The sequence below is a fragment of the Dromiciops gliroides genome, chromosome 1, assembly GCF_019393635.1.
Source record: "Dromiciops gliroides isolate mDroGli1 chromosome 1, mDroGli1.pri, whole genome shotgun sequence".
Taxonomy (NCBI): Eukaryota; Metazoa; Chordata; class Mammalia; order Microbiotheria; family Microbiotheriidae; genus Dromiciops; species Dromiciops gliroides.
Window position 1 is genome coordinate 349,602,846 of NC_057861.1, and position 25,907 is coordinate 349,628,752.

The 25,907-nt window shown below is 37.8% G+C and overlaps 2 protein-coding genes across 6 annotated transcripts in view; one reads left to right on the top strand and one right to left on the bottom strand.

Annotated features, from left to right (window-relative positions):
- Nucleotides 1-76: 76 nt before the first annotated feature.
- Nucleotides 77-14,993, bottom strand: FASTKD3 (FAST kinase domains 3). 2 transcript variants are annotated; one of them, XM_043977596.1, is made up of 7 exons: nucleotides 14,864-14,993; nucleotides 12,420-13,897; nucleotides 10,040-10,125; nucleotides 7,689-7,863; nucleotides 6,148-6,217; nucleotides 4,908-5,022; nucleotides 77-2,439 (listed from the first exon to the last, which is right to left on the bottom strand). In XM_043977596.1, the coding sequence occupies exons 2-7, from the start codon at nucleotides 13,852-13,854 to the stop codon at nucleotides 2,344-2,346; spliced, it is 1,977 nt and encodes a 658-aa protein (XP_043833531.1). In that variant the 5' UTR covers nucleotides 13,855-13,897; nucleotides 14,864-14,993; the 3' UTR covers nucleotides 77-2,343. The 2 variants fall into 2 exon arrangements, with proteins under 2 accessions (XP_043833531.1, XP_043833530.1); XM_043977595.1 differs by lacking the exon at nucleotides 14,864-14,993 and adding an exon at nucleotides 14,623-14,858.
- MTRR (5-methyltetrahydrofolate-homocysteine methyltransferase reductase) overlaps nucleotides 14,887-25,907 on the top strand; it is a 45,217-nt gene continuing 34,196 nt past the window's right edge. For 2 of the 4 annotated variants that reach the window (XM_043977591.1, XM_043977593.1), the window contains exons 1-2: nucleotides 14,887-15,024; nucleotides 22,084-22,245. In XM_043977591.1, the coding sequence (XP_043833526.1) occupies nucleotides 22,102-22,245 (144 nt within the window). In that variant the 5' untranslated portion in view covers nucleotides 14,887-15,024; nucleotides 22,084-22,101. Of the gene's footprint in view, nucleotides 15,025-15,259; nucleotides 15,333-22,083; nucleotides 22,246-25,907 lie in introns of those variants that run through there. The other 2 variants (XM_043977592.1, XM_043977594.1) reach the window with 2 other exon arrangements.

The window sequence follows — 25,907 nt, forward strand, 5'->3', positions numbered from 1 at the left end:
GTTACATCAACTAGTCTTTGCTTTCCACTTATTCATGTTTCACCCTACTCAAATTCTGGGTAACAATAATTTTGGCACTGGAACTTATTTTTGATAGGTAAAAAGGTTTTTAAAGAAAAGCGCTTTATTTGCATAAATAACCATAGTGCATTAGGCTTGCCCAAGTTTTTAGTGAAATGTAAAATCTGACAGATTCTTGCTACCACAGGAGCAAAAAGAATGAATCTCAGCAAGAGTGTTTTATAGGCAGAGTTTCATGCTAACTGAAATAGTTGTATAAAACAGATTGAAAATGAATTTTTAAAAAAACAGTTTAGAGCATTCAGACATTTTCTTTCAACTGCCTAAGAGTTTATTTTGTTTCATTCGGTGATTTAAGTAACATTATGCACCTACCAAGTGCAAGGCACTTTTGTTAGGTTTTGAGAAGTGTTGCAAAGTAGCTGAATAAAATTCAGATTCTACCCAGAGGATCCTACAATATAGGAGAAATGACAAATAGCTTGTTAGCAATTTAATGTTTGCAAAGTGCATTTTGATTCTCACAACAACCCTATGAGGTAGGAGTTATAAATATCATTCCCATTCTACAGTTGAGGAAACTGAAGCCTAGCAAGATTAAGTGACTCACCCAAGGTCACACCTAGTACATGTTCAAGACAGGATTCAAATTTAGGTCTTTTTGACTTAAAGTCCCAAGATCTATCTACTTGGTTACCCAATAGCTTAAATGTAATGCAAAAAGTATGATATTACATTTTTAAAAGTACAGCTATGACTCAATGGTCATTTCTGACCAAAGAGGCAAAAGCTTTATGAATATGGCTATCACATTCTTCCTAAGTTTTATGACTGACAGACATCTTGAGTTCTTTAAACTGACATTTGTAACATTCATGATGCCACAGCAGGAAAAGCAGTGGTTTGTTGAGTGAGAAGACCTCGATTCAAATACCAGCTTTGCTACATCTTGTCACCTTGGGCCAATAATTTCCCCTCACAGCTTCAGCTTTCTCATCTGTAAAATGTGAATTATATTATGTTTTTGAGGCCTCTTAACCATCCTGGTTACCTTCTCAGGAAACATTCCAGATTGTCAATATCCTTCCCAAAACATGGAGTCCAGAACTATGCCAGTATATATGTAGACTAACTTGGGCAGGGTTCATCCTACAGGGTCAAATTTAAAATTTCCTACTTGAGTTAAAGGGTATAGAAAGCACCAGAGCAATTTATAACTAAGTGGATTAGCTTCCATTTTAAGATAAATCTGAAACAACTGTAGCTCTAAATTTTTTAATCAAGGCTATGGGAAAATGGGATCTGATTTTTAAAAATTTATCTGTAATTTGCTGATCTGTGGTATTGCGTAATTATGATACTCAGTGGGTCAACTTTTAAACAACAGCACCATCTGCTGTTTACAAAGAAGAATAGAATGCTTTAACTTGCTAAGTGTTTAGAAGCAATCTATCTAGTTTCTCTCATGTGTCAGTCTAGAAGGGCTCAGCTTTATCAACAGGCTGCACCTCTTGCTTTTTTCTTGTTTAATTCTAAGATTAAGGTATTGAATACATACCATTAATTAATGTATATGCATTTCATATGTGGAATAAGCTTAAATTATGGTCCATTTGTTCAAAATATAATTATAAAATTTAATAATAACTTTCTTTTCTGTAGAAAAAGTAATGAAAATTTTTGACACTCCTTCAGTAAGAACAGGAGGTACTTTGCAGCTATTGAGTGTTCATCATTTAATGATCAAAGTTTGTTATAAGAAAATGTACTTTCTTGTTTTATTAAACACAAGTAGTGAACCATGTGTATAGAATATGGTTGATTTTCTTGTTCTGGATTATAAAAAATTGTGGGTCCTATCATCTAGCCCAAACCCAGACCCAGGCCTGGCTGTCAACCAACATCTTCTGACAGTTCAAGGGACCACCAAGCACTCTTCTCCTCCAGTGCCCCTCCCTACTTCAAAAGCTAGTTGTAATACTCCTACCACAAAAGCAAAATATGATCATTATTTTCACTATACTTCTTTAGTTTATTCTAAATATCAAGTTAACAGCATAAAAAATGAACATCCAGGATCTCAGTGATACATTTATTACAAAGAATATTCCAAATTACTAAGCCACACTGTGGCAATAAAGGAAAGTCCTGAATCCTTAGGAACTAAGTGAACTGTTGATAAATATAAACTTTCATAAACTGGCTCAGAAAAATTCACAAATTATTCATTTTTTTTGCTTTGTTGTTGTTTGTACTAGCCACCACCAGAATGCAAAATCTTTTTAATACTTCAAGCACAAAGTCAATGTTTCAATCTTGTCATCAATGAAATTTATAGCTGTGAGGGAATAATTTTTTCTTTAAATATTTCACTATTTGACGACTTGACGGGAGAGTCTCAACTTCATGATATGGAATCTGTTAGAAAAACAAATATTTAGCCAAAAGTTATTCTATTTAGAGAGTGTGAATATGACAGGATACAAATAGCAATGCTTTCAGACATTAGCCAATCAACTAATATTTACTGGTCCCTTCTTCCTACTTATACAGCTATCAGCTTAGTTCAGGCCCTCATTAACACCTCACCTTAATTATTTCAACAACCAACTTAATCTCCCTGTTTCAAGTTTCTCACTGCTTTAATACATCCAACACATTGCTGCCAAAGTAATTTTCCATGTGACTCTCCAACTCAATCAACTCCATGGCTTCCTAATGTCTCTAGGATCAAAGTCAGTTTAGTTGTCAAAGCCCTTCACAACCTGGCCCTAACTTATCTTGTCCAGTGACTTATATTACTTCCACTCCTTCACTCTATGATTCAGCTAAACTGGCCTTTTCTCTGTTCCTTATACAAAACATTCCATCTTCTGTCTTTGTCCCTTTGTAATGACTCACCCATATGCTTAGAATGGATTTTCTCTTCACTTGTACCCTACAAGAATTCCTTGCTTCCTTTATCATGCAGCTCAAAGTATCACCCAAGTGAAGCATTTCTTGATCTTTTAATTGCTAGTACCTTCCTTCCCAAACTACCTTGTATTTAGCTATTTGGTATATATTTCTATTTAGTCATTTTATATTTATTATTTATATTCTTTATATGTATATCCTCAGTTACTGAGAATGTCTTACACATACTAGGTGATTAATAAAGCTTGTTAATTGATATGTGCAAAGCACTATGGAAGTTTTAAGTATATAATATGGTCCCTTCCTCAAAGGAAATTTATAATTAGTTGTGACCCTAAGAGTTAACATATAAAAATAACAAAAGACTGGATTAAAGAATTTACCAAGAGGGAAAGAGCATTTTATTCTGGGTTGGTCAAAAAAAGCTTAAAGGAAATTGATCAGGTACTTGAAGGACAAAGAAAATTTAAATATGCAGACAGAAAGAAGGATAGAAGTCCAGGTGGGAAGCACTGGATTTAGGAGGACAGCTTGATCAAAGGTTGGCGAGTACAAGGCAAATTCTTAGTATAATGAGAAGACAAGTATGCCTAAATCAATTCAACAGGCATTTTTAAGGCAGATGTCAGGCACTGTGGATATAAAAATAAAAAGCAACTATCCTTTCCCTCAAGGCATTTATGTTCTACAATAGAAGACAAGGACATGGGGACTGAAACATGGCTAGGGTCCGAGTCTATAGTTTGGTTCCATTAGTATAGAAAAGGAAATGCCCTCTACCAGTGGAGGTCATCTACAACTTAGGGTCTTAAAGAGTTACTTAAGCACTAAAAGGTTAAGCAGTGACTTGCCCAGGGTCATACAGCCAGTATGTGTCTGAGGTTGGGCAAGAACCCAGGTCTTCTTTGCTCTGACAGACAGATAGACACACATTCACTATATGGGGGAAATTAAAGGTAATTTTACGTTTGGGGGAGCACTAACACCTGAGGGATCAGGAAGACACTTTTATAGGCAGTGACTTAAGTTGTGCCTTGAAAGAAACCAGAGTTCCTATGAGGCAGACCTAATCAGGCAGAACACTGCAGGTACAGATAGACTGGAAGTGCAAAGGAGAACAAAGGGGAACATTAAGTAAAGCCAAAATGAAGTAGATATTGAGGAAAGAACAATAGTGCAGGACAGGACTGACTGTGGAGCACCTTGAAGACTAAAGCTGAGGAATCTATCTTTTGCAAAGTGTTTTGCACTATATAAATGTGATTTATTATGTGAGTTATTCTTCTTCTACAGGCAACAATAACTATAGCATGATGGAGAAATATTTTAAGAAGAAAAATCTGGGGGCATCATACAGAATAGAAAGGACACAGGACAGAATGGAATGAAGAGATGTAGAAAAATTAGTTAGGAGGCCCTATTAATGATATAGAAAACCTAAAAAGGTCAGAAACCTACTCTAGCCTATATTGCATTAGCCAGATATTGAACCTCATCAATGAATATACACTACAGATATTCAGGATGTTATTGGCTAATTCTTATAAAATATATATATTTTTAGTGAGGCAATTGGGGTTAAGTGACTTGCCCAGGGTCACACAGCTAGTAAGTGTTAAGTGTCTGAGGCCGGATTTGAACCCAGGTATTCCTGATTCCAGGGCCGGTGCTCTATCCACTGTGCCACCTAGCTGCCCCTAAAATATATTTTTAAAAATAAGTATGGTAATGCATATTAAGTGGGGGTAAGGTTTAATAGCTTTCATGGACTTAATATTTACTTTGTTCCAATTAATTTCAGAAGGATGCACAGAAACAAATGACACTGCAGAGTTCAAACACTTATGGTCGTTGAATGTCCCCTGATTTGAAGTGATTTCCTTGGGCCACCAGGGAGTTCCACTTATTGTCTTCAATATAATCTTAAAGTAAGAAAGGACTTTTTGCAGCAAAACTATGTTACAGCATACCTGTATGACTTCATAACCAAGTAGTTGTAGGTGTCTTTGTTTAATAGCTTCTTTTCCTAATAAGTTGTGGCTATTCGAACAAAATCTTTTTGGATCATCAATGCAAAGTGCTAATCTGCACATCAAATAAATAAGATAAACAGTTAACTTTTAAAAATACCAATTCATTGCTTATAATAGTAAGAATTTCTAACCACAATTAAAATAAGAATGTCATTTTAGAACTGTGGTGAAATAGATCAAAAGCTATGTGAGATATTATGTCACCAAAAGCTAAGCCAGAATAATCGCATTTTTGGTATTTCCTTAACAATAACAACAGTTAATAAGCTAGCATTTATGTAGTACATACTGTGTGCCAGGTACTGTGCTAAGCACTTTATAGATCTTATTTGATCCTCACAACCATCATGGGATGTAGGTACTATTATTCCCATTTTATAGTTGAGGAAACTGAGGCAAACATGTAAAGTGATTTGCCCAGGGCCCCACTGCTACTAAGCATCTGAGGCTAGATTTGAACTCATGTCTTCCTCACTCCAGGCCTACTGCTTTACCCACTAGGCAACCTAGCTGCCTCCCAACCTTTTAGCAGAAAGTCATCAGCATTCATTATTCAAGCATATTAAATTGCCAGTTTACATCAGAATTTAGATGCCCCTGTAAAATAGTATTTTGAAAATACATCAATATGAACTAGAATGCAAGTTTCTTGAAGACTAGAATTGTTCCACTTTTGTCTTTGATTTCCCACAGCCTTGCAGTGTTCAAACTCCAACAAGCACTTAATGTTTCAGGATTGATGATTTTAAGCAACATTCAATATGTAGTACTGTAATGTGTGTACTACCTGTGATAGTTAAAATAGGATAGCTATTAAATAAGTATGAAGAAAATAGAAAGGGGAGTCAAGACTATTGGCTTGTAATCTCAGCTCATCATTAACTGGCCATGTGACTTTATGCAAATTCAGCTTTTGGAATCTTAATTGTTATATCTATAAAATGAAGGGGCTAGACTTGCTAGGACCTCTGAGATCCATTTACTTCAAAGATTCTCTGAGATCTAGTGAGAAAAAAATATTGCTAGGGAGTTAAGTCATTTTCTGAAAAAATTCACATAAAGCAAGACATCATTTAAACTAGCATGAGAATCTTCTTAAGGACATATCTTCTTAAACATCTGTGGGAACTTGCCTTTACAATTCAGATCATGTCAACAACATAATACTTTTCTGTACCTTTTATACACATCTTCATCACTTGTAAATGGTAATACAAATCCTTCTTTATCTAGTTTAATCTCAATATCTGAGTGATAGAAAAAAAGGAAAACATCATATATATCATTTCAAATATTCTTTTATTTGTATTATTTTCTGGTCTTCCAAAATAATATTTACTGAAGGTTTTAAAAGCTATGCCCATAACCAATGAATATTAAAGTTTTAATATAATATTGATCAAATAAGTCAACTCTGTAAAAATTATATGGATCCCATAAAAATACCCACTTAAGTTATTATTGAACAAAGGAGTATCAAGATTCTTGAAGCAAAATGTATTCTTGCTACCAAAAGGTCCATTATTTTAACACTAAATGGCTCTCTGGAAGTCAAAGAGAAAGGCTGTCATAGGGAATAGAGGGATAGACTTGAACTACCTGGATTTAAATCCCACCTCAGATACTTCTTGTCTGTTGGATCCTGGCGAATCAATTAACCTCTTGCAAACATTAAAGTGCTTTATAAATGTAAGTTATCTATTCTAGTTTAAGTAGGCTTAGCAACACTGAAGCAAGTAGTTTGAAAATTGTGGTTAAATCCATACTACACTTTCTTTTTTCCCCATTTACAAATCTAATTAATAGGATACACTCAAATGAGTCCTGTGAGGAAGGGATTGGTTTTGACCTGTGATTTCACTGGTGCAGAAAAATCCCAGCATAGAAGCTCTCTCCATTCTACTAATTCAGAATGGCAATCTGACACCAGTAACATACATTTCACTTTTATAATTTGGACCATCTACCTGATTCTGAGGCCAGCTCTCCAACTACTATGCCAAGGGCCTCAGATTTTAGATAAAGATTTTAAAAATAATTAAACAAATGTACAGAAACCACAGTAGCCTATTTCTTATGACTGGTACTTACCATAGTATATTTACTAGCCCCCAAAGCTATGCTGTAGCTTCTAGTGAATAGGAAATATAGAGGTCACTGACCTCTAAGATCACTTCTACTTTAAATCTATGATCCTATGACAAGAGGTATACTTCAGATAATGGTGTCCCAATACTGTCATTGATATATTATCACCCAAACCTAATGGAACATTGCAAAATGCACTATTCAGTTTCCCATTTCTACTGTCAATTACAACTGAAGTATCCTTTTATGTTATGTGTTGTAATACCATATTAGGAGGACTTATAGGCCTAATTCTCTTCTTGACTACAAAACCTCAGGCTTCTTGACAATACTGGAGATTAGCACATTCCCTTTCCCTATCATATAATGAACATGTTATTCCATGCCACAGTGTGAAATAGACTACTTTCTGTAGGCTAAGATGTGCTTTAAGGGAAGAACTCCTCAGAAGAGCAGCACTGTTCAAATGCTTGACATTTTCTTTTCCTACTCTCAAAATCTTTCTCATTGTTAATTTTTTAATGTGTATTTTTGCCTACTATGATGTGAGTTGTAGTGCTACATATGGTCTCTATTAAAAAATAGGATTATTGAAATCTCAAAAAAGGTAAGAAATAGATTTTAGCTTACCTACTGTGTAACAATAGGGTGTTGAGACTCTTGAACCAAAATATATTCTTCCTTTTAAAATGCCAATTAGTCCAACTTTAATAGTTTTATAAAGCTGATGATTCATGGGGGTCTCCAGGAGATAAGGTGGAATGAGAAATGATTTCACTCGATACTGTTCAAGCAGTTTAGGACCCTATAAATTATAAACATACACAAGACAATTAAAATATATGACAAACCTTTTTTAATTAGCAAAGAACTCAAATAAAATCGTGTACTGCCTTTGAAAAACAGTGAACCTTCCAGAATAAATGCAGGATGCTCATCTACAGAGATGCCTTACTAAAAGAGAAACCACACATATTCCTAATAATTAATTGAATTATAATAGCTGAGAAATATTTGGTTTTTACATCATGCTTTTTCCATTATCCTTCCCACCTTCCCCTACCCAGTAAACTTTCTCTTTCAAAAAATAATCATTCAGAGGCATTTCTAGTGAATACGATCAAACTGGGCAATTTCAGTTTGGATGTGTATTAATGAAATACACAGACACACACACAGACACACACACACACACACTCCTCAGCCTTATTTCACACTGTTTCTCTTCATTCACTCTACACTGCATGCAAAAAATGCTATTAGCTGTTCCCTTCAATTGGTATTTCCTACTTCTTCTGTTCCTTTACATAAGGCATTTACTAAGTCTAGACTCTACTTCCTCATCTTCATCTATGGGAAAAGTCTCAGCACAAAAGGCATGTTTTCCATGGAGACTCTCCTGGTCTATCCTGTTTGTTAGCACACACACTCTCTCTCTCTCCTTCTCCTCTAATTACCTTGTGACTATTTATTTGTGAACAGAGAGCTTGGTCTCAAATGAAAGTAAGTTCCTTGAAAGCACTCTCTCACTTCTGTCTTTGTACTGCCAGCGTCTAACACTGTGCCTCCCTTAAATATAGTTAAGTGCTTAATAAAGGTCTATGGAATTGAATTTTACGTTAGCATCACTACAAATTAATGACACTCATTTTTTTTTGTCTTATAAACTCTGAAGACTCAAGAGTTTCAAAAAGTGGCAGCAATGCTGGATTAAATGTATATAGAAGCCTCTCAAAGTATCAACACTGAATATTTTTTTGTTAGTCAAAAAAATCAGTTTTATACTATTTATTTACATTATTATATTATACCAATTACATTATATTATGTTATAGCCTTTTTTTTTTTTTGGCAGGGCAATGGGGGTTAAGTGACTTGCCTAGGGTCACACACCTACTAAGTGTCAAGTGTCTGAGGCCAGATTTGAACTCAGGTCCTCCTGAATTCAGGGCCAGTGCTTTATCCACTGCACCACCTAGCCGCGCCCATAGACACTTCTTATAGGTACATCCATTACACCATATTTGGTGAAGGGAACAACTCTTTAACATTTCCTCAAGTCTGGCGCAGCTAGGTGTTGAATTGGATAATGCACCGGCCCTGGATTCAGGAGGACCTGATTTCAAATCTGGCCTCAGACACTTGACACTTACTAGCTGTGAGACCCTGGGAAAGTCACTTTATCCTCTGCCCTGGGGGAAAAAAAGTTCCTCAAGTCAAGTATGCAAAACTAAAATCATATATGAACCCTAAAGCTTTCAGCCATGTTAAAGAGGAAAAAAGGAGAGCTATCTGGGTGAAAATATAAGGAATGGTTTAAGGCACCGGGAGCTTTCCCAAAGGAGGCTTTAGAGTTGAAAAGCAACTACATTGAAACATTTCCTAGGCAGTTCTGTAAACTGTGTTTCTTCAAAAGAATGGTTCTCCAACCATTTCTCCTTTGATCATCCCAGAATATATATTACCTTTCACCTAAAAAGAACCCAGCCTACAGTGTGTCTATAAAAACTAACAGCTATACATATTCAGAAGCACTGTAGATAATTTTATATAGTCCACAATTTGTAACAATAGACACAATTTGTAAATAGACACCTAGGAATTCAACACTGGTCAAAACTATCACATAAGCATTCAGCCAGCGACATCCCTATGGTTATTGAGAATATTGGGCTAAGAAAATTTTAAAGATATGCTGAAAGAAAAAGGACTCTTTAGTTTAGAGAAGAGAAAGGCTAAGGAGTAGTAGTCACTGTCCTCAAGTATAAGAAAGGTTTTCATGGGGAGAATGTTGAGCATTTTTATCTTTTTCTGTATATAAAAAATTAATCAAATGAAAATGAACTTAAGACAAACGAGACCTCCAAGACACATTTTTAAATTAATATTTTAATTATTGATAAATTAATAATTAATAACCAGGGCAACAAAATACTAAAACAATGACACTAGTAGCCAAGGCGAAAAGTTTAATTTCCTACCTTATAGAAGGGACACTCTAAGACCACTGTTAAAAAAAGCTGGGTCAGCTGGGCCAGACTTGATCTACTTAAACCCAATTCCTGAGCTAAAATGAAAATAATCAAAAGTCAAGTTATTTTTAAAGAGTTTTAATGCAGCCCAAACTAATAAATAGTGATAAAGATATATACTCATATCGTATAACATATACAATATATATAATCATATTTAAAAACATGACTAGTGTATTTTTATGAGGTGAAACAGAGAACCACCTAACAGCTGAATGTAGCTTGTCCTTTCAATTAAATTACTTCTAAGCAATAAAGTTTCCAGCTCTAAATCTATTCTTAATAAAAGTCATAAAAGAATCCCTGTCATTATACATAATTTTCATTATTTACAATGTCATATTACCCAAGACTATTTGGACAACCTCACACAAAGAAATAGCCTGTAATCATAAGTCATGTTTATATAGTTCTTTAAGGTTTGCAAAGCACTTTCCTCAAACAACTCTGAGAAGTAGGTATTGCAAGTATTGTTATGCCTGTTTGACAGAAAGCTCCAAGAGGTTAACAGACTTGCCCAATGGTTATGGAGCTAGTGAACTTGAAAGCAGAAATCCAACTTAGATCTCTGCTGACTCCAAGGTCAGGACTCTCCATTGTGGTTTCCACACACTAGTAGTAGGTCCAAACATATCACTTGCTCCCATCTGCAAAGAGATTCAGCAACTCCCTATTGCAAACAGGATAAAGTAAAAGAAAATCATTTAGCCTGTCACTTAACACATCCTTATCTGGCTTCAGTCTTTTTCCAGACTAATTTCACACTACTCACCTTCACTCAGTATATATTCCAAGGTTAAACAGATTTAATAGCTATTTCCTGAACTTGACATAGTATCACTTACATCTATACATTCTTGAAAGCCATCCTCTTTCCATGAAAGTCTTCCTTTCATCATCTATACCTTTCAAAATCTCTATGCCTTCAAGGCTCAGTTCGGATGTCACCTCTTCCAACAATCTGTCCCCAAATCCACTAGCTAAATGCTATCACTCACCTCAAATTTTCTTAGGGCATTTGATCTATAGGTTTTCTTTGCACCCAGCACTCCCCACTTAGTAACATACTTATCCAGGCACCTGTCATACTACCTTCTTCCTCTACCCAAATTAGAATAGAAATTCCTCAAAAGCTGTGTTATTTTTAAACCTTTGTTTCCCTGGTGTCTAGCACAGTGCCTTGTATCTGGCCAGCACTTAATATTTGCTGAACTGATCTCATCAATGAATGGAAAAAGTTTATAGAGGAAAAACTTGTTCCTTCATGCCACAGTTTTAATACATGTTACTGTGGCTATTACTTTTCCTGGGAATACTGTATGTACTCTACATGTTGCATGTAGGATATGGAAATAATGTATGATTTTGACATTAGGCCAAAAATCATTGGTACAGAATAGACTGTAATGTCTTTTATTTCTCAATCACATAATCCTTCCATCATGCCTCATGACATCCTTTAGAGTATTTTAAAATTTGTAGCATGATGATGCAAATGATATTCACTTATTTGTGTTAGATATTATACTGGGATGCTATGGTACAACCCCTTCATATTCAGATGAAAATAAGAAAGGTAGAACTGTAATCCAAGGACCTGGTTTCAATCCTGGCTTTTAATTAATAAAGCCCTTCACAACCTAGACCAGCCTCTCCCTACCTTTTCATTTCTCTACCATCCAGCAACATTGCCTTCTTGCTGTTCCTTGTACATGCATTTTCAAAGTCCAGGCCTTTTCACGGATTCTCCCCTTGCCTGGAATGCTCTCCTTCCTCACCTCAGCCTCCTACAGCCCTTTAAGATTTAGCTCATATCTCGCCTTCTGTAGGAATTCTTTCCAAGTCTTCCTCTTCACCACCCCAGTCTCTTCCCCCTAAGATTACTTTCCATTTGCACAGTATATATGTTCTATGTACATTTAGTTGCCTGTTGTCTCTCCTGTTAGAATGTGAGCATTTCCTAGTATCCCCAGTGCTTATTGGCACCATGATTGGCCCATATCAAGTGTTTAATAAATGCCTGTTGGCTGACTTGTTGACTCTGACACTTCCATGACTTAAGCCAAATCCTTACACCTTTCTAGTCCAAATTTTCTCTTCATTAAAATGAAAGAGTACATGGCATTTAAGGTCCTGTTCTGCTATATTACCTTAGAAAGTTAGACTCAAATATCTCAAATACTAAAATTCAGCAGAAGAATGGAATAAGCATATGGAACCTTAAGAGTGCTTACTCAATTCAAAACCTCTTCTAATTGTACCTTTCTACACCAAAAGCTAACTAACAAGGCTTATCCATGATGGAAGAAATTATCTGTGAGTAGCTTACCTTGTAACTTCTGAAGGAAATATGGGCTGAATAGCTTTGCCATATAATTGACGGGGTGTCGTCCAATGAGGGTGCACGAATGGAGAAGATTCAACAGGACTTGAGGAGGAAAAGATTTAAAGCGAGTTCTTATTGTATTTTCAAGCTTGCTAAAAAAAAGTGGAGCATTTGAGGGCAGGTAATTGAGTTTCCCAAATGGCACAACCAACTGAGCAACCTGGTCAGAGGAGAACATCTCAGCTTGCTGAACAAAACTTTCTGCCACTGCATCAAAGATGGGTTTTGAAAGAATCAAGTTTTTACTGCAGTACTGCATGACTTTGCTGACAGATTCAGGATGCATAGCAAAACAACATGTGGAAACATGTTGCTCCAGGGCTTGTGTGAAAAATTTGTCAGTGTAACCGAAGTGTATGAAGCCTTCTAAGACTTTTCCCAGCTCTTCATCAGTAAAATGAGAAACAAATCTTATTGAATGTATACAGAGCTTTACAATCAAAGGAAAAGCTCGAGTTTGGTTGAGAGCTACCAAGGCATTCAGTATTTGGCTTGTGATTTTAGGACTAAATTTATAAACTAATGAAACAGAAAGGTTATTTAACTGATCCAAAAAGTTCTGATGCTGAACCACTTCTCCCAAAGCAGCTTGAAGCAATGTATAAATTGCTTCTATCTCCTCAGGTGTACAATCTTGCAATTTTTTAACTTGAAGTTGAAGTATAATCTTTTTTAGCATTGCAGAGTTCAGGTTCTGGAGTTTAATCATACATTCTCCAAGAATGCAAAGATTATGAATTGTCATGTGACCCTGTTGAAGCCGATTTTGGCACTCTGTCACGAGACTTATTAGTAAATTGCTCTGGGGATCCACATGTAATCCCGTCAAAGCTTGCAAAGCAGTCACCAGACCAGTGTCTGAAAGATTTATGGACTCATATTCAAACTGAAAGCATAATGCTCTGAAGATTTCATTCTCCAAGACTGTTTTTACAATTTTTTGGCCACCTTTCTCCCGTTCCACTTCAGAGATTCTATACAAAGCTGCTGCGGCCATAGTATCTGACAAGGTTTCCAGTGTGCTTACAAATTTTAACACCTGTTCAGATGAAGTGAAACTATTTAGCTCCTTATAAAACATCTGATCATCCTCAGGACTATTACTTTGTTCAAACCTGTCCCATGCCGCTGTTTGGAAAAGCACAGATCCACCAACTTGGTAAGGTTTACTCCCTTTTTCTGAATGATGCTTCCTACAGTATGCATGATGAAAGTAGACTCTGGATTGCTCTTGTTGCAGGGAAAAATAACCCTGACACACATTTTTCCTGCCTTTCTTGGTATCAAGGCTCAAATATTTTCTCAGACAAGTCAGAATTCTGTAAGTTTGAAGGCCAGATGAATAAAAGTGGGACCTGGGTAAAGTGATCAAGGCCATGTGGGACGATGGAATGGGATCAGCTGTCCATCTTCAGCACAGCCTATAATAAAAACAAGAAAATAAAGCCACATGGTAAAACTTTACTTTTATTTTCTCAGAAGCATATACATAATCACAAAATGAACCGTTCAATATTTATGATACTGAGGGTTCTGCAAGAGGGCAAATGGTGGGACAATAAAATGGAATATACAGCCTAAATGAAATAATAATATCTGACACTGAACAGCACTTTAAGGCATGCAAAGCACCTTGCAAGCATTACCTCATTTGATGCTCATAACACTTGTGTTGGCATGTAATATAGGTAACATAATATAAATGAGGAAAGTAAAGCTAAAATGCTTGCCCATGGTCACAAAGTAAATAGTGTGGATAAGACCTAGCAAGAACCTGTCTAGTAGGTTTAATAAATGCTTTTTGGTCAAAACGGCAGAATTAATGAATTAATTCCATCCCAGCTTCAGTGACCCAATTTCGGATAAATCAATGCAAACATAAAACATGAGGATCTTCAAGTGTTCTTCCACCGGGGAAGGGGGCAGGGGAGAAGGGCTGATTTTGTCTAGACTCTAGACTAAAGCAGAGGGAGGGAGGAAGAAAAGAGAAATTAAAGCGTGGGCAGAGAGAGGGAGCGAAGGGAAAGGCCCACACAGTGACCCTATGCAGATCATCCCACAGTCACAATGATTCCATTCTCTGTCTCATCTTTTAAGGTTTGAAAAGTCAGAAAATCCAAGGACTTGACAGCAACTCCATACTTACCCAGGAAAAAGGTACCCGCGCACACGTGCGCAGTGCGCCTGCGCACAGCCTCACTGACGCACACGCTCGGTCCCTGATTCCCCTTCCGCCAGGCCATTCCCGTGAGTCCCGACCTGCCTTGCTTCACGTAAGACGAGGCAGAGATTGGCTTGGGACCTATGAAAAACTATGCAGGGCGAGAAACTACATTTCCCACAAGGCAAGGAGAATGCCTACAAGTCCCACTGTGCCTCCGTCTTACCTCAGTCCTAATTCGGTCTCTCAGGCTCATCGATAGAGGCTTGCCTTTCCTTGGGCAAAAGCTCACCGGTTAGGCTTGGGCATGCGTATTCCATAACTACTCGAAGCAAGTCCGCCCTTTACGGCCGCGGAGATCCAAGTGCTGCATGAAGCCGGAGCTAGGTGAGGTTGGTGACCTGGGACGCGTCGTAAATGTTTCCTGTGAGGTAGTGTGGGCAGGAGGGGACGATCAGAGCCGGGGCCCGAGGGCTTAAGAGCAAGTTATAGTCTTGCCCTTGACTTTCCGATCGTTCCTCAGACACAGGCTGTGCTCCTACTGCTGGCCGGATCAGACCTGGTCCAGAGGACGGAGCTTCGCTGCGGACGCGAAGGGTCAGGATTGGGCTGCAGTAGGTCGGAAGGCTGGGCTATCAAGCTCTGGAGCCTCGGGAGGTGCCCCAGTAGCAGGGGCCCAGTGCCCTGCGACGCAGGTGGACATTGCTTCCGGGGGTGGGGGGGTGGGGGGGGCTTTTCTAAGTAGGGGAACCCAGAGGCATTGTGGGACTTGTGGCATTCTCATGGCCTTGTGGGAAACGTGGTTTTCTGAGTTACCTCTTCCTCCGAGTCGTCGTCGTCTTTGTTCTCCCCCCCACCCCCACCCCGTGCTTTCCACATTAATTTGAATGTGGTCTTTGCTGTGCCCCTGAATTCCGACCTTTTTGTCTTTACCTTTTTTTATCTCATTTTATAATACCTGTCCCCCCCCCCCCCCGCCCCCTTAATTTTATTCTCTTGTTCTTTTCTCACTCCTGGCTCACACAACTCGCCACCTGCTGTAATCCCAGCCCAGGAAAGGTCAGGAGAACATGACAGTTCTTAACCTTTAATGCTGGAAGGTACCCTACAAATCATCGAGACCTGCTATTTATAGATAAGGAATTGTTGTTGACTGAGGCCCTAAATATGACCGAAGTCAGCAGCAGCAGACTAGGATTTGAATCCAAGCCCATAAATGAAAGTTTTATTTAGGTAAGATGGATAGATGGACAGACTGACGGATGGAGATATAGAAATAAGGTAGCTACGTAATAAAGGGGATAGACCCCAGGGCCTAGAGTCAGGAAGACCTCAGTTGGAGAAGGAAATGGCAAACCATTACATTATCTTTGCCAAGAAAACCCTAAATAGAGTCAAGAAGAGTTGGACGTGAACTGAACGACATGCACACACGCTCACGATCTTGCACTCACTACATAAATACTGGCATACCTTAGTCTGCTTCAGTCCCAGGCAATAAAACAAATACATCAAGAAAACAAGTAACACATTTTTTGGTTCCCCAGTCCATATAAAACTTGTTTATACTGTACTATAGTCTATTAAGTGGGTAATAGTTCTATGTTTTAAAAATGTACATACTTTAATTTAGAAATACTTTATTCCTACAAAAAAAATGCTAACCATCATCTGAGCCTTAAGCAAGTTGTAATCTTTTTGCTAGTGTGACCCTAGGCAGGTCACTTAACCTCTGCATACCTTCATCCACTGGAGAAGGAAGTGACAATTCGCCCCAGTATCTTTGCCAAGAAAACCCCATGGACAGTATTGGTGAGATATGGTCCATGGGGTCACGAAGAGTTGGACACCACTGAACAGCAACAATCCAATCTTTCTTGAACTCTCTAAAGACTCTGATGTTGTCAGTCACCTCTTCTTCTGGATATTCTCATTAGGTTTTCCAGTTATCCTAATATTGTTCTGTCCTTGTTCTCCAAAGTGACCAACTCCCCCTCGGTCTCTTATACTGGATCTTCATTTGGGTCATTCCTACTACTGAGAGTATCCCATGATGTTCTATCATGGGCCCTCTTTTCTCTGTATACTATTTTGCTTGGTGAACTCATTAGCTCCCATGGATTAAATTAATATCTCTATTGACCTGGTTCTCAGATCTGTTTCTCCCTGCTTCTCTTGACCTTCACATTTCTACTTACCTGTTAGACATCCCGAACTGGATATTTCATAAATGTCTTAAATACAGTATGTCTAAAACTGAACTAATCTTCCTCCCTATCTACCCACCCCCTACCCTCTCTTCTACCCAATTTCTGTATTGCTATTATAGATAACACCATCCTACCAGTTATCCAGGCTCACAAAACTAGGTGTCATTTCTAATTCCTCACTTTTTCTCATTCCCCCAAGCCTGTTGATTTACCATTGTAACATCTCACATATCCTTCCTTTTCTCTTCTGACAGTTATACTACTACTGTACTTCAGAACATCCTCCAATTAGCTGTCAAAGTGAACTTCCTAAATCACAAATCTAACCATGTCATCCATAAATCCCTTACCTTCAGGATCAACTATGTAATCCTCTGGCATTCCACACCCTTTATGATCTGCCGTCCCCTCCCCCTTTCCATTCTTCTTACTTCAAGTACTTGATCAAGTGACAGTGGCTTTTTTGCTTTTCCTTCCACAAGACCCTTGTCTCCTGACTCCTGAAAATTTTGCTAGCTGTCCCCCATACCTGAATTGATCTGCTTCCTTCCTTTCCTGATTTCCTTAAAGATGTAGCTAAGATCCCACCATCCAAAGAAAGCCTTTTCTGATTCTCCCCTTAATTCCTTCCCTATATTGATTATCTCCAATTTAGTCCGTATTTTGTTTGTAAATAGTTGCTTGTTGTCTCCTCCATTAAACTATGGATTCTTTAAGAGCAGAGACTTGTGTTTTGTCTCTTAGTGCCCTTAGCACAGTGCCTGTCCCATAGTAGGCACTTAATAAATGTTAATTGACTTTTCCATAAAAACAATGGTATTTGGAAGTTAGATCCCTGCAAAAACAGGTTTAACCCATCTTTAGTTTTATATTTATGTGACATGTATTTAAATTTTTTATTTATTCAATTAAAAGATAAAAAACATCAAAACATTTAGTCATACATGATATATACATATATGTACATATATGCATGTGTGTACTTTACTAAGAAAAGTGAATAAGAAATAGTTTATCTTGCATTCTGGTTCTTGAGAATGCAGTTTTATTTGAAGAATGGAAAGATCTGAAGGCAACTTTTAAAGATTAATTAGAAGTTTGATGGAATTGTTGATTACTTCTATTTGGAAAAAAGGCTTTGTTTACCTTTGATGCATGCTTCTTGGACTAAGTATGCTACTTTCTATCCTTGAAAATCTTGGTCTACAAGTAGGAGGCCAGGATTCCTACCACTATCATTTCTCCCCTCCTAATATATTTTGTATAGCAACTAGCTCAAGAGATGACTTGCTCTCCAAAGAGTCAAGAAACTAACCAGATCAGTTTGATCATAATTAGACTTTTCTTCTCTATCCAGTGTGCTTCTGAGCTGTCCCGAACAGCTAGTGATCAGTGCCAATGTTGCAGATAGGTCTAGATGGATGAAGACTGAAAAAAGACCATTATATATGGCAATTAAAAGCTCACTGGTAATTTTTGAGAGAGCAGTTTCAGTTGTGATGAGGTCAGAAGCCAAATAGCAAAGGATTAAGGAATAAGAAAAGGAAGTAGAGGCAGTGATGACTTTTTCAATGAGTTGGGCTAAGAAAGGGAGGAGAGATATAGGGCAATAATAGTTTGAGGCTGTGTTAGGGTCTAGTGAAGGTTTTTTAAGAATGGGGAATATGGGTATGTTTGAAGTCAGTAGGATTGCATGGTAAAGTCTCGGGATGGGGTGGGGAGGTATGATTGAGGATATAATTTGCTGGAGAGGACGGGAGGGGATGGGATGAAGTGCACATATAGAGAAGCTGGCCTTGGTAAGGAGATGTGCCATCTCAGTATTAGAGACAGGGAGTGGGGAAGGAAGCGACAGTGAGATTGTGAGATTGTGTAATGCAAAGAATGGGAAAAGAGGGAGTAGCTTCAGTTTCCTCAGTGAAGTTTAAAAAAAAAAAACCAACACAAGGTCATTAGTTGGGAGGAAGGGGGAAGCTGGTTTTGGGAGACTTAAGGAGAAAAGATTTGTAGTAGCTTTGATGGGAACGTGAAACAGAATCAAGAAGGGAGGAGAAAAATGATTGCCTTGCTGTACTTAGGGACTTGTTTCAGTTGGATAACATAAATTTGTATTATACATGCTTAGCAACTTGAAAGAGTTTGTCCAGTTGAGAGTAGAGGCTCCTGAGTAGAAGAGGAGAAAGCAGATGTGGCAGGACTGAGGTGAAGCATATCCAATAGCAGAGAATGAGAGTGTAGAGTTGAGGCTGCTAATATTTAAATTGAGGTTGGAGAGGGAGTTGAGTGAAATCAGAGCTGGGTAATGGCCTGAGAGAGTAATATATCTAGAGAGATTGGGGGTCTGAGTAAGGTAGAAGAACAGTTATAAGAGGAATGAAGCATAGGGAGAGATGGAGTAATAGGAGGTTATGATGAGAGAGAGTAATGTTGGGGTTTCTATTTATTAAGTAGGTAGTGGTGATACCTAGTGAAGCCATCTTTATGTGCACCTGATGGGAAATTAAGGAGTAGGATTTTAGAAGACTTAATTAGGCTAGGAAATCTGAGGGATCATCCATGTGAATATTAAATTTCTCTTGTATAAGGACAGGTGCTGAACTTTTTGAGACAAGAGGGAAAAATGACCTGGGGGTTGTAGGGGGGAAGAGGGAGGTCACACTACAGCCACCATAATTTGGATGAAGGGAGGGAATTTTGATAGAAGAAAAAAGTGAGAGTCAGGAATTGATAGGGAGAAGCAAGAAGTATTTTCCCCGCTTCACTCCCCACACCAGTGTGTCTAGGGATGTGAAAATGAAATGTAGAATAATGTCATCAATAGAGAGCCATGACTATTTCCTTTGTATCTTCAAATAGGAATTCCTCCCAGGTTAAGTAACAGTGTGTAATTGATAAGAATAAAGAATTTAGAGTTTTATTCTACCATTTGTTTTGTTTTGGAAAGAAAATTTAAATCTTTTATATTTGAAGATGTGCAAAAATGAATTAAATATTAAAACTAGTCTGTACACCTCAGCAACATTTTTATTTCAGGATTAAATTGTTTAGCTGTGTGAAGAAAAGTGAAACTATTTAAATTCAATTCAATAAACCTTTATTAAATGCCTACCTACTATGTGGAAAGCACTAGGGATACAAATAAGAAAAAGATAGTCCTTGCCCTCAAGAAGTTTATAATCTAATGGGAGAACTCAACACACACAAGGAAACTGGAAAGAGGGATGGTGGGAGGCCCACCAGTGGTGTTGGGTGGTGCTAGGGGGCATCTTGTTCCCTGGAATTTAAATCAGAGCTGCAAATGGGAAGTGGAATCAGCTGGAAGGTCAATTTCTGTCCTCTGTGCAGCCCTCCAGTTAGAGAGGAGAGGAGACTGAGGGAGGTGCACATCCAAAAACTTGAGTTAGCAAGATGAGATTAGAAGTGATGAACTTACTCTGGGAGGGCCATCTTCTATGGAATTGAAACCAGGCAGAACTTTATTTTTATGAATTTTTTTAAATTTTACAGAAAAGGAATAGCCAGTGTTCGAGTGTGGTGATAGGATTGTTCCCATTTTAATTGTGAATGTTCCTTTTCTCACAATTAAAGTTTTTAACCCAACAAAACAGGCTTTACACTATAAAAACTGAGATGTTCTTTAGTGTAAGTAATTGTATCACATTTTCATCTTTTCCACCAATCCTACAATAAAGACTATAAGGAGTAATGTATTATATCTGCCTTCCTCACATATGGATGCTGTATAATCAATCCTTTTGTTGGGCCCAGAAGGTTTTAGAAGAACCTATAGGAGTTGTTGTCATTGTTGTTTGTTTAGTCTTTTTAGTCTTGTGTAACTCTTCCTCACCCCATTTGGAGTTTTCTTGGCAAGAATACTGGAACAGTTTGCCATTTCCTTTTTACAGATGAGGAAATTGAGGGGATTAGGAGATCAAGTAGTTAATTATGGGAATTGAGTGAAAATAACTGACTTCATCTTTTGATTCAATTCTGAAATTTTCTTCCAATTTCCTTTCTATTCAGTTATGGATCTAGTTCAGTTTCTGTCATTGTGGGAATTGTCGGGGGACCCTTATTTCATTGTTTGGACATAGCCCTGCTTGACTGGAAAACTTGACCACTTCTACCTGCTGCTTAGAGACCTTTAACTAAAAAAGACCTAGGTTATGACTAGAAGCTGTCAGATCCAAAAATCAATGCAAGGATCATCTCACAATTATGTATCTTAAACAACACATATGTCTCATCTGAAAACTGGTCCCTTCTGATCAATCCATTGTTTCCACCTTCCTTTGATTGTTTACAGACCCTTGGGGGAAGTGGGACACCTCTTTTTCTGATTTCAGGGAATTGCACTTGTTCACTCTCCCTCTCTCAACTGGGAAAGTCCCTAATCTTTCCCCCAGTTAGAAACTAGATTATGTTGTATCCTGCTTAATTGTTTTCTTTTAACTAATTAGATTTTATTTGATTAATTGTTTTTAATGTCTGTCTCCCCCTGTATTCCGGGTCCAATCCTAAACTCAGGAGGTCAGGTTGTGGTTGTTGGGCAATTGCCCTGCGTTGCTTAATAAATCAATATGCTCAGAAGATTGAACTTTTGTTTTCTAGTCATTTCATCTTTCACCTTCACACAGATTAGGAACTGAGGCAAACAGAGTTTGCCCAGGGTCACACAGAAGTATCTGAAGCCAGCTATGAGCTCATGAAGATAAGTCTTCCTGATTCCAAGCCTACTAATTCATCTTGGGAAAAGAACTGGATTTGGAATAAAAAAAACTGGGTCCTCTTTGCTTCTTCTGTGGTGTTGGAAAAGTCACTTTAACCCCTTGGCTTCATTTTTTTTTATTCATAAAATGAAATATGCAGCTGGATGATGGTTAAAATCTCTTTTAACCCTAAAATTCCATGAGTCCTAAAAATGAACGCAAATATAAACCATTTGGACTTTTTGTCGGTATTCTACATGAATGTTTTTGCAGGTTTTTTTTTTTTTGAGGCAATGAGGGTTAAGTGACTTGCCCAAGGTCACACAGCTAGTAATGTGTCAAGTGACTGAGGTCAGATCTGAACTCAGGTTCTCCTGAATCCAGGGCTGGTGCTTTATCCACTGTGCCACCTAGCTGCCCCCATGTTTCTACAGTTCTTGATGGACACAGACTTTAAGTAGTTTGTCATCTGTTACTGGTTTATAAAGAAAAAAAATGTGAATCTGCTTTGTTTTTCCTTTCTGCAGTACACTTCATTTGTTAACATGGGCCAAGAAACAATGAGGAGATTTTTGTTGCTTTATGCTACACAACGTGGACAGGCAAAAGCCATAGCAGAGGAAATAAGTGAGAAAGCTGGTGCAAATGGATTTTTTGCAGATCTTCACTGTTTGAGTGAATCTGACAAGGTGAGAGATCACCAAGTAACTTTGCTGCATTTGAGAATAAATATATAAGTGAGGAAGAGCCCAAGTATCCTGCTTCCCAGGATGTTTTGTTTACCAATCTACTGCCCATATACTTACTTTTAAAGACCATGGGAAGCAACATTAAATTTATAATAAATTGACATTTTAGAAGACCACATTCCTAAGAAGTTTTAGAATATTGTTGTAGGCGTGTATATGCTTTGTTAAAAAACAGGTTAAAAAAATAGTGATATATATGTATATACACATATACATATACACACAAATACATATATATTTATATATGTGTATACATATATTTGTATATGTATATATAATTGCTCTATAAGTTGTTTTCCATCTAGATGTAAACAGAAGGTAATTAACTTCCTAGTCCGGGTAGTAAAGAACAAACTCTTTAGCAAGTTGAGATAGAGAAATCTTACTTTTGTTACTTTTCAAAAAACTTTTTTATTATTATTTTTTAAATAGCCAAATATTAGTTTCAAAAGCAATAAATGAACTTGGGTGGGGACAGATTCTTTATAACAGTTAGAGATACCAAGACAATGGATTGTGCCTTTTGTAATGTATAACTTCCTAAGAATTTTTGAAAGGGGAAAACTTAATGCCTCTGCTTTTATAAAGCAAATAAATGCTGGATTTTGAGCTTCTTTAAATTTTCCTGTTCATAGTGTAGATATTAACTATAAGAACTTTATCCTATTGTGTAACAGTTAACTTTAATCAAATGCAGAAGTAATTACCTAAAACCTTTTAGACAGAAATTTGTATGGGAAAATTTTGGCTCTCAGAACTCTTGAGATGATGGGTTCTTCTGAATAGCCAAGTTTCTTTAATAACCGGAACTTTTAATTTTTTAATTTTTATCTTTTTTTCTCCCTTTTAATGTAAATGTTTCAAAAATATCTTGTAGTCTTCCTTGCCTTTTGTCCTATGCTATCAATGGCACTGGATTGAAGTCCTACAAACCCACTAGGTAGTAGAGATGCCCAGTGTTTTCAAGGGCTATTGCAATGTTTCAACTGGTAACTCTGTGGGTAACTTTCAGAGACCACTGCATTTACTAATCAGAACACTTTCAAACATCAGGATTGTTTTGATGAAAATGATGGTGAAATTCAAACACTTGCAAATCAGAAAACAAGAACTCCCCAGGGTTTACCAGCAGATAGTTTATCTCTAAGAAGACAGCATTTAACTCGATCAAAAGTCAAGTGCAAGTGAAGCTTAGAGAGATGCAGGTTTCTTGGCTCAGTAAGAAGGCAGATGAAATTCATTTTACATTGATAGTAACAATCCAAAGCGCTTCTATGATGCCCTGAGCAGTATTTATGGGCCAAAGACTTATGATGCATTTCAACTATTTAGTGTTGATGGAGCCACACTGATTGGTGGTAGGGACGTGATCCTGGGGGCATGGGCTGACCACTTCCATACTATTCTCAACAGACCATCCTCAACCAAGGCTGAAGCCATTGCCTGTATACCTTAGGTTGAAGTCATTGCCTCTCTAGCTGAAATTCCAGCTGAAGAAGAGGTTTAATGTCATTAGGCTCCTCTAGTGTGGCAGAGCGTCTGGTATTGATTCCATCTCAACAGAGATTTACAAGGCAGAGGGGTCCGCTACTCATGTAAAAGCTGACTGACATCTCCTAGGTTTGAGGCAAGAGGAAGTTGGTTATCCTCCAGGAGATGAAGTATGCTTCCATTGTCTATCTCTATAAAGGAAAAGGAAATAGGTTGTCCTGTGATAATTATAAGGAAATCTCTCTCTTAGTCATTGCTGGCAAGATTATTGCCAGAGTCCTTATTTGGCTGATCCTTCCCTTGGAAGGTGGTCATCTACCCAAGAGCCAGTGCAGCTTCAGAAAGGTTTTAGGAATGGTTGATATGGTGTTTGCTACCCAACAACTCTAGAATAAATGCCAGAAGGAGAACAGAGGTCTGTCCACGTTGGTTGATCTGACCTTTGATAGTGTCAGTTGTGAGGGCTTTTGGAAGATCATGACAAAATTTAGTTGCCTGGAGAAGTTCATCAATATTGTATCCCACTTCCTTGACAGCATACTCATACAGGTCATGGATAACAGACAATGCTCTTGTGCTTTCGAAGTCACCAGGGGAATGAAGCAGAGCTGTGTGCTTGCTCTCATGCTTTTTAGCATGATGATTTTAATTATGTTAAAGAACCTTCAACAAGGACAAAAATAGCATCATGGTCAGCTACCACACTGTAAATTATTTAAATTGGAAAGGCTACAAGCCAAGACTAAAGTGGAGGGAAAGTTGGTACGCAACTTTTTGTTTACAGATGATTGCCTTTCAGCGCAGTCTGTGAGGCTGAGATGAAGATTCTCTGCTGATTGTGCTAATTTTGCCCTGCCAATTAATACAAAGAAAACAAAGGTTCTCCACTAGTCAGCACCACACCATCTGTCCCTGAAACCATCAGTTACAGCAAATGGAGAGATTTTGAATGCTGTGGATAAGTTCACTTACCTTAGCAGTACTTTGTCCTTCTCTTTTTTTGTTGTTGTTTTTTTTTTTTTGTGGAGTGATGAGTGACTTGCCCAGGGTCACACAGCTAGTAAGTGCCAAGTTTCTGAGGCCGGATTTGAACTCAGGACCTACTGAATCCAGGGCCAGTGCTTTAGTCACTGTGCCACCTAGCTGCCCCCTTAGCAATACTTTGGTATTAACTGTGAGACATGGGAGACAGTGACACAGAACCTTCCAGCATGGTGTGCCTGCATCAAGCAAGTTACTGTGCTCTATGAGCAAAGCAAATGTGAGATGCATACATTTAGAAACATCTCCTTCCAAAATGTTTATACAGGCTATTTGTGCCCAACCTGTGGTAGAGCTTTCTGAGTTCATATTGGTTTGATCAGCCACAGTCAGACACACTGTATACATTGATCCTGACTTAGTGGTGTCATTTTGGTCTCCTTTAAGTGGGAAAGACAGCAATTAACAGATACCTTCAATAGCACTGGATTGAAGTCCTCCGAATTCACTACACAGTAGAGAGAGATGCCTTGTGCTTTCAAAGGCTATTGCAATTCTCTGGCTTTCCCTTCCCTCACCCTACCCCTGCCCCCATCTTGTCTTATTTTGAGAGCTTTTCTATTGTCTGTCTTGCTAACTCTCTTTGCTATCAGACTTTGTTGCCTGATCCTTCCATTCCGAAATGAGCTTTTCTTCCTTGGATCTTCATCTTCTAGTTTGTATTATGTTTGTGTCGTATTTCCCCAGTTACATTGTAAGCTGCATGAGGAGGAGGACCATACCTTAGGTACTTTTGTGTCTCCTACTGACTAGTACAGTGCTTTGCACATAGTAGTAGTAAGTGTTTCCTAAATGTTTGTATAATTGAATCTATAGAAAGTTTTATGTGCCAGTGTTAGTGAAAAAACAGTACATAAATGAGATATATAAATAAGTTTAATATTCTTATTTCCTGACTTAAGGTAGTTGAGCAAGTGAGAGAGGAGGATAATTTTCTGTGATTAAATATGGGAAGATCGTGATGATTATGGACTGACCAGAAGTATGCTCTAAACTCTTTCAGCCTCTTCTGACTTTATATCTTTAGTAGATCTATTATTAAATTAAATTCTACCTTATAAAAAGATTTT

Excerpts from the sequence above, each read along its gene's own strand:
- FASTKD3 (XM_043977596.1), bottom strand. The coding sequence starts at position 13,854 with ATGGCCTTGATCACTTTACCCAGGTCCCACTTTTATTCATCTGGCCTT. Across the intron at positions 6,218-7,688 it reads ACCCTATTGTTACACAGTAG|ATATTGAGATTAAACTAGAT; the intron begins GTAAGCTAAAAT and ends TCTATCACTCAG. Across the intron at positions 5,023-6,147 it reads GATGAAGATGTGTATAAAAG|ATTAGCACTTTGCATTGATG; the intron begins GTACAGAAAAGT and ends TTTGATGTGCAG.